General features: G+C 47.2%; 1 protein-coding gene across 2 annotated transcripts in view; it reads right to left on the bottom strand.

The window, feature by feature from the left end:
• The window catches only part of SOBP (sine oculis binding protein homolog), a 159,317-nt gene that overhangs the window by 16,053 nt on the left and 134,065 nt on the right, over positions 1-9,199 (bottom strand). For both annotated transcript variants that reach the window (XM_059401143.1, XM_059401144.1), the window contains one exon: positions 1,696-3,648. In XM_059401143.1, coding sequence (XP_059257126.1) covers positions 1,699-3,648 — 1,950 coding nt within the window. In that variant the 3' untranslated portion in view covers positions 1,696-1,698. The remainder of the gene's footprint in view (positions 1-1,695; positions 3,649-9,199) is intronic.

The following is a 9,199-nucleotide window of genomic DNA, read 5'->3' as shown; positions in this document are numbered from 1 at the left end:
AAAGAAAGAAAGAAAGAAAGAAAGAAAGAAAGAAAGAAAGAAAGAAAGAAAGAATTGAACACTGTCTCAACACTTGGAAAAGTTGGCAGATATGTTTGGTTTTTGTCTAGGAACCTTCCCCAAGACAGCTAAGGTAAATAAAAGAATTTCATCAAGTAGGGTAATAAAGGGACCATTTAGCCCATTCTCTTACAGTGGTTTCAAGAAAATGCAGCTCTGGAGTCAAACAGCCTGGATTTGCATCTTGACTGCTTCCTAACTCGGTCATCTTGGGCCACTTACTTAACTTCCATGTCTCAGTTTCCTCATCAGTAAAATGAAGACAACAATAATTATCACATTGATCCAGATCTAAATAAATCCTACTAAAAAACACTTAGAAGGGGGCCTGCACATGCAAACATGAACCAGCCGTTCTTTCTATATGGTCCACTTCTACCCAGGCTTCCTTCCTCCCGGATTTATGTCCCCACCAGACTAAGTGGAAGGCAGGCACTGAATCATAGTCACCTTAGTTTCTCCCCAGCTCCTGGAAGAACTGTGCACAAACCAGGAGCTCAGCAAATGTTCATTTCTCTTCCTTTTCTCTCCACAAACTGTTGCTAAGCCTCAACAGGATGGACGGCGGGCCTGGGGCTGGCAGGCTGGAGTTAAATATTGGTTTTCTCACTTGCTAGTTCTCATTTATACAACACCTCCATGCCTTATCTTCCTCCTTGCTAAGATGGAGAGGACACGGATTCTGCCACCTGGTGGGAGGCTCACAAGAGACCACGTCTGGCTCTGGTGGGAGTGCTACACATGCTAGTTCCTGTTCCCCTTGCTGAAATTCTGGACTCATTATCAATAGCTCATTGCGCATGAAGCAGGATTCCTTCCCTTCATGAGGTCAGACATACGGACTCCCACTTGCTTTGGCAGCATGACCCTCTTGCCTGTGAACACCTCCCATTGTCTGTAGAGGGGAGCAACGCACCAGCTGAGCCACTGAGCCCCAGAAAGGAGAGAAGGCAAAGCTGGTCAGCAATGCTGGAGGCCTACCCTAGGGAATGCTTCAGGACAAGAGGAAGGAAGAGCCTCCCTCAACAGGACCTATGGACCACTCTTCCAACACTTTGCCACGGAAATGGGGCTTAGAGGCCCAGGGTTCGGTTGGCATAAGCATGTAAGAAAGTTAGTTTGTATTCTCATCTTGCACATGGAACCTGTGGTTTTTGAGAAAATTTGGTGAGTCGAGACCTTGTGCCAATAAGCCTACCCGCCTCCCGGAAGTGACTCAGTTCACCTTTACCACAGCTCTGTAACCTCACGTCTGAACATTTAAGGGTCCCAAGGAATCTCTCCCTCCTCCCCACACCGTCCCTCTTCTTCAACAGGGTCAATTACAGAGATGGGCTTAAGAATAAAAGTCTGGTTAACTAGATAGTGTTTCAAGTCAGGCGCAAGACGGGGCTTCACCATTAAGTCAGTCACCTTGGGCACGGCATGTACCTGCTGTGATGAAGTTTCCTCGGCTGTAAAATGGGAATGATGTTGGATCAAAATGGTGACAGCGTGTGACCGCACTAGGTGAGCTCTAAAACACGCACGGTAAAAACACGAACATCCCGGGAGCGCTCTCGCGCCTCCGCCTCGTAAGGAGTAGGGAGAGGTGCACGGGCTCGTGCGAAGGAGAGCCCCGATGGACATACAAACCTTTTACTTATTCTGATTTCTAATTCGGAGGCACCTCCTTTTGAGCGGAGGCTCCAGGTCCTCCGGCCCGGCGCTGAGCATGGGCGAGGAGATGATGCACGGCGCCATGGCAGTCTTCTCCGCGGGTTTTGGCACAGGCTGGATCACGCAGCCCGTCTTGGGCAGCATCCGCAGAGCGTACGCGTGGTCCTCGTCCGCGGGGTTATTAAGGTTCGGGTCTGACTTGTCGCCCCCCGCCAGGGCTTCCTCCCCCATCAGCTTTTTGGCCGCCTCCCCGTCCAGGTGACAGTTGGAAGCACAGTTGTTCTCCTTGACCGACTCCAGCTCGCTCACCGCCGGCTCCTCGGGCGACAGCAGCTTCTTGGGGGGCAAGGGCGGCGGCGGCGGCGGGGGCTGCTCCGGCGGCGGCTCCGCGCCCTTGGCGCCCTCGGCCGCGGCGGCGGCGCCGCGCGTGCCATTCACGATGACGTTGCAGGCCGCGGCGGCCTCGGGGCCCGCGGGGGCGCCCGGACCCGGGTCGCCGGCGGCTGGCGGGCTGCAGTGGCCGTCCCTGCAGCCGCCGCAGGTCCTGCGCTCCGCGGCGCCCGGCTCGCGCTCCGCCTTGACGTGCGCGTGCAGCGCGCGGTGGATCACGTTGTGCAGCCGGGCCCGGTGGCCCACGGTCAGGTCGATGACGCCGTCCTGCGGGCCCTGCAGCACGCCGGGGAAGCCGAGCTGGCCGCCCGCGCCCGGCGGGGTGCCTGCGCGCCGCGTCAGGTCCACCACCTCGCCCCGGCCGTGCTCCGCGGGCGCGGGCGCTAGGCTCAGGGCTTGGCCCGAGCAGCCGGGCGGCGAGTCCGCAGACTTGGACGAGCCCTGCTTGGAGTCCCTGGGGGACAGGGAGTGTCCGCCTGGCTTGCCTCCAGACGCTGAAGAGTCGCCAGGGGCGCTCGGAATGAAGTTCTCCCCGTTGCTGGAGAATCCGTTGGGGGGCTTGGAATCATTGACGTGAGGGATGGGAATAGGGATGGGGATGGGCACGGGCAGGGGCACGATCACGGGGTATGGCACGAGCAAGGTGGGGGGCGGCACCAGCGGGGCGAGCGATGGCAGCCCGAAATTCATCATCTGGGGCACGGGCATGGGGCCATTTGGCATCATGCTCACCGGCGGGAAGGGGAGACTGGGCAAGGGCGCGCCCGGGGGCGGTGGGGGCAGCAGGCCCGGGGGGTTCCCAGGCATGGTCGGGGTGCTGGGGGGATGGATGTGGGGCGACAGCATGGGCCGGTGCATGGGACTGGAAGTGGGGCCCAGGTTTCTGGGGCCGCCGGGTGGGGGCCCGATGCCAGGGAGCATGGGGTTGGACAGGGGACTGTTGGGGTTGGAGGCGTGGTGCGGCGGCCCGCGAATAAAGGGCGGGCGGATCTGCTGCATGATCTGTTGTTCCATGAAGATGGGCAGCGGCACCGGGCCGCGGTTGGTCATCACCATGGGAGGGCTGCGAGGCGGGACACCGAGGGGAGGCCCGATGCTAGCAGGTGGCTGGACAGAGACAGGAGGGATGTTTGGCGTCTCGCTGATGGGCATGGACTTGGGCACTGGTGTGGGGATTTTAGTGACAGAGCAGTTGGCAGTGTCAGATGGAGAGACGGTGGTGGACGACGATGGGCCAGGGCCCTGGCTTTGGCCAGCTGCAGCCACCGGGGAGGGGGCCTTCCTCCGAGCATCTGTTAGAGGGATATTCCAAGAGTCTGGAGTGAGCAGCTGCACCCCGGTGCCTTCTGCTTTATTTTCCATGGGAGGGTGTAGTGTGCCGCACAACCCAGCTGGAAGATTGGCCTGTGTCTCTTTGTAGAAAATGTCCATTTTGTATTGATTGAGACATTTTGCACTGCAGAACTGAAGCCTTCGTTCCCCGTCCCCAAAATCCAGGTATTCTTTTGTGTGTCTTATGTGCTTACACCAGTCACATACCTACAACACAGCAATAAAAAGAAAACAAGATAAGCAATTTCCTCTGGCAGATCGTGTTTCGTGTTTCACATAGAGGTTCTTTCAAACTTTATCACCATTTTTCGAACAGGCGGAAGGGTTTCTTTCTGAAAGGTAACATTCTTAAATGTTTGTCAAATGATTTCTCCTTGGAAGTCAGACGTGCTTTTTAAATAGTAACTCTTGGGAATAGCAATTATCACCATTTTCCAGGAAAAACAATTCAACAACAACCCCAAACCCTGTTGTGCCCTTGAAGCTCAACATAAAGGGGGGGTCTGACGAAAGGCGTACATCCCCCTGCCCACATATTTTCACCTGTCCAGGAGGCTCGTTGGAAATGTAAATGTAATGCCTGTGGAGAAAAGGATTCTCCAGAAGTTCGGCGGCCTTTGAAACAGAGCCCCATAAAATTCTCCTCACGCAAAGTACTTTACACTATTGACTGTGTTCAATAATGCAGTTGGAAAGGTTGTGCTGTGTTAACCAATAACACAAAGCGCGGAACATCATTATGTCTGGCTTCCAAAGGGAAACTTGGAATTAGTCATGAAGTCTGTGTGAGGTTTAGCTATTCCCAACCTGTGATGTTGCAGCAAGCTAGAATTATTTTTTGAGCTGTTTGCCCACTCGCTCTCAGTAGTCAGAATTTTTGGTGACATTTCTTGGCAGGCAGTCTTATTTAACAACTTTTCAAACACCAGAGAACGTTTTCCAAAAGTTGTTATGGCTTCCTCCCCTCCCCTTCAAATCTACTCCTGGCAAAAGAAAGATATCACCAAATTTATTTTAAAGTTGGGCTGCAGAACTAATTAAAGGCTGAGAGCTTTTCCCAATTGGAAATCACTAGACATCAAAGTTCAAAAAATAGTCATTCTCGGCTTCAGAACCCATTACTTTGGAGAAATTATTGTGATTTCATTAACACATTAATTTTGCAACACCATCAGCTCTCACAGATGGTGAAGACATGATCTACAATTCAAATATGACTCTTGTTTGCACAAATGTCTTTCCTTCATATGGCATTTTAAACAAGAATTAATATGAGTAATCTTGCCATAGCTATAAACAGATAAACAGATGTCAAAATTTTCAGTAGTTCTTTCAGTGCCTTACTTTTTTGACTGGAAATTACACACACATTTTTTTCTTTTTCTTTTTTTCTTTTTCTATCTAAATTTCTTTCTTTCTTTCTTTCTTTTTAAAATCATATTCTTAGCACTCAATCCATACAGCGGTGGAGGAAGAATTGGGAAATGCTGTGCAATGGTGAGTTCACTGAATTCAAGGCTCTCCTCCATAAAGCATTGTTTCCAATATTGCTCTAAACGGAAACTTGTTTTTGTTGAGGAGGGTGCCTGTTGTTCTGTTGTTGGTACAGTGCTGTTGCCTTTTTTTTTTAACCATGGTAAACGGATAGCATTAAAAGATGATAACTTTTAATCACAATTGGTCGCATCAACAATGCAAAAACAACATATGCTGGGCATTTGATTACTTATCTCATTTAACTCTCAGCTTTCCTTGACTGTAAACAGTGGTGGCATGCTCGTATGTGACTGAGGGTGTATGGACTTGTGGCAGATGTGGGTCTGTATGTGTAAATCCAATCTCTTCCTTCTCATTTTTCCCCCCACTGATATTTGCAGGTAATATACTGCAAGGCGTGAGACTGAGTAACGTACACTTAATGGCACACATTCGTTTTCTGTGTAGTCTTATATCAAAGTACCCTTTCAAAAATCCTTGTTGTAAGAAGAATAATTTCAATACTAATATACTTCTGCATTTCAGTATAGTATTTTCAGGTTTCTCTAGAATTATAGGAATTTTTTTTTTAAATCATAGGTGAGAAATCTGCAAGTTTACAGGTGAGTGCAGAATTGCCTCTGATGAAAAGAATCACACAAAACCCAGCAAACCTTGAAAATTCTTATCTAGATAATGGTTAAATAAACTAGTAGTTAAACCTTGAGGCAAGTAAGTTATTATTTTAAAAACCTGATCATTTTTACAAAGTTAATATGTAATGATGTGACATTTAAATCCCTAAACGAAATAAAGCCACCCACTTGTTTCACTATTAGAACCCATAGAAAGCCTAAAATGTAAATTTGTAAGCTTGAAGGAAAAGATCAAATATAGCTTCTTTAATCATGAACTAAAAAAAAATATTATCAATGAATTAAACTAATTAAAATAATATGCCAAATTTTCTGGCATATTTCTTTTGGATCTTATTTTTTAACCATAAGGGGAAAGAGTTTTCTGAAATCCTTAATTGGTTTTTAAATTGCCAGATTGAATTATTTGCCTCCAGAGGATTCCTCTGTTTCCTCAAGCTAAATAAATATTTTCAAGTGGAGTCACAAAAAATAATCTAAATATAACTTAAATGTTCTCCCTTCCTTCACTTTTAATAATTCAGTGATGAATAAGGAATGCTCACAGATCCATCCCAATTATCAAATGAGAATTCTCCACCACATTTCATCTATTTCCACATAAAAAGAATTTCAGACATCAAAGTTTTAAAGCAAAATTCTATTGCACCAAACTTTCTGGTTAAAGCAAAGGCCTAATGTTTACAGCTTCATTTTCTGCAACATTCTAAAGCGTTTAGGTAATAGTGTGAAAGTTTGTGACTGCCTCATTTTGGGTAATGTGAGTGTGGATGTGTGTGTGTTCTTGCCTTATTATATTTCAGTTCAGAACACTGCCCTAAAAACACAGAAAAGCAATCTTTCTGATGAAGCAAAAAATTATTAGAGAGAAAAAAACCCGTCACTTAAGAAATAATGAATCAAGTCTGTCTTACAGGAGACATCATTTAAGATGAGGTCAATGAATTTATGGCACAAATGGCTAAATCATGTGAGGCAATAAAACACGGTACCATCATTCATTCCACATCTAACTAATGACACACTTCTGGTAATTAAAGATTTCATCATAGGAGCCTGAGCTGATTACTTAAGATGTGATAGTTAGGTGAAAATATGTACTATAGATCTCCCTCTTTAATAAAACAACATTTTCACATCCATGAAATACACAGCATGTGTCTCATAAACTATGGTTTTCTGTATTGCCTGTTATGGGGGTAATCTTCCTTTCTTTTTCCACAGGCGGCTTTAATTTTTTTTTTTTTCTTAATATGCCAAGAAGTACCAGAATTCCTTCAGATATTTTAAAAGATAAAGATTAAGAAGTAGAGAGCTCAACTCACTGGGCTCTGGAACGAGTTCCCCCTAATTCCACCCCAGCTTTGTTGCTGTTGGAATCTGGCCTCTTTGGTTCCACTTCTCTCCCTAACAGGTCCCAGATTGGACAGAGCTGAAGCCGGAGCTGCTTAACGATGGCAATCTGGGGGCTGAACAATCGGCTCATGCAATGCCATTGAGCAGGACAGCTGAAATGCTTCGTATCACAAATACATAATGCATCACCAGGAAGACAAAAAGATCACAAAGGAGATAAACAAATGCGTATTCCATTCAACCCTCAGTCCTCAAAAAGATTGAATTTACCTTCCTGGGATGTGTCCAATTCTGAACAACAGAATGAACATTTCCTTTAGTCCATTTAGTATTTCTATTTTGGTGGCTGGCTGCCAGGTTTGTACTTATAAGCTCAGTGGCCTGATGGACTCACTCCTTTCCTGTGATATAAATGTGTGGCAACCTACACCCGCTAAACTACTCAAAAGACACTGCCTCAGCAGAAATATCATTTGCTCTTGATAGAAGAGAACTGGAAGGCGGGACTTCTGGTTCCTATAACTCTTTCCATCTTGTATTTCTCCTGGAAAGAAAGCAAGCTATTCATGTTGGCAACTGAGCCTTTATTTTTACATAAACGTCCAAAGTCAAAGCCGAAGTATGCCATGAGGTTACCCACATGGGCATAATATACACATTCTACTGGGCTTAAGAGAAGATGCGGGTGACCGGGGAGGGGGTCAGCTGATTAATTAACACATTAATCAGCTGTCGACTGTGGGAGTGAAGTTCACCCTTTAATGGAACCCACTGCCACCTTCGGAGTGGTAATCTGGTGTGAGGCAATATTTAATTAAGAAACGCTTTCGCTGAAATCTTTCTTATCTGGGCAGGGGCAATTGTAGCAACGGACCAATAAAAGGATGTTAGCAATCCCCTGAATGCCATCAACAATCTGGAAAACAAAACAAAACCTTCGTGTGCTCCCAACTTTCCACAAATAGAGCACCCAGGTAACAGCTCAGAAGTTATAGCTCCTTAAATGAAATTGTAGCTTGTCCTAAGAGGCTGGTTCTCTGGGTCTTGGCCTGTTAAATGTGGCAAACAATCAGTGTTTTTGGAGTCTGGGGTCTGCCCTACCTGTGGTCACCTCACCACATGAACTGACCCCACCCAGACCCCTGCTTCCAGCCTGACCCAGAGGTCCCAGTGTCCCAGCAACTGTTTTTGGGGGGAAGGCACTACCTCCATCGAGGCCCTAATTCCATGCCCTTGGGCAGCAAAGGATGCTATGGAAATTGCCCGGGATTTGGAATCAGAAGACATGGGTTTGATTGTGGGCTCCGTTATTTACTAGCAGTAAAAATTTCAGCTTCAGTTTTTTCCTCTGTAAAATGGAACTAACGGTAGTAACGAGCCATGCCTGTGTGCCCGGCAGATCACCTGGCTTGCTGCACAGTGCGTTTTATTTTTGTTTGTTTTTTGCTTTTTTTGTTTTTCAGTCTCTAGCCCGCCTCCCTCATGGTTACTGATGTCCCAGGAACATCCCATATGTTTAGGTTCATTTTAACTAATGGGAGGATGTTTCTATGGCAGAGTTAGTAAGGAACGGGTAATTGCCATGCACAGTTTTCCAATGGGCCTGCGTGTCTTTGAGAGAGAAAAGAGTGTGTTTCTCTGTTTCTCTCTGGGCAAATGCCTGCTGTACCTCATAGACACCAGCCCCGCAGCTCTGCTTCCCAGGAGACTGTTCCAGGATAACAGAGGGGCTCTGTCTGCAGAGAACCAAGCCCATGGTTCTATACGCATCCCAGCTGACCACCATCCCGAGAAGACTCTAGTCAGCTCCTGCCGAGCCCTCTCTTTCCACGGCCAGCCATTCTCCAATTCAGGCAAAAGCTTGACAAAGCAGCACGGCTGCTTGGAAATGAGTGTTCGGACCATTAAAGGGAAGAATTCCTTTCCGGCTCAACTGCTCTTTGAATAGTGGAAGCCATAAACTGTGCTATTCATGTTTTATTAAAAAACAGAGCTGATGAGCGATCTGCTTGACTCATTACGTGGAAGGGCCAAAAGCCACAGTAACACAGCCTTTCCAGACAGGATGACCCAAGCCCTGCATTGGGAGAACGCACAGGAGGACGAGCCCCCGTGGAGCGGGGAAGGGTGCACCAAAACCTGATTCGGGGACCCAACTCACCATCCCAAATTTCCTTGCGAAGTTGGACTAGAGAGTAAAGGAAGGAAAAAGATGGCCTAGCCATAGATTTTTGCAAAGCCACTCAGAAATCAGGAGAGGGATTTAGAAA

Source organism: Mustela nigripes, chromosome 5 (genome assembly GCF_022355385.1).
Source record: "Mustela nigripes isolate SB6536 chromosome 5, MUSNIG.SB6536, whole genome shotgun sequence".
NCBI lineage: Eukaryota > Metazoa > Chordata > Mammalia > Carnivora > Mustelidae > Mustela > Mustela nigripes.
This window is presented reverse-complemented; position numbering and strand designations above follow the sequence as displayed.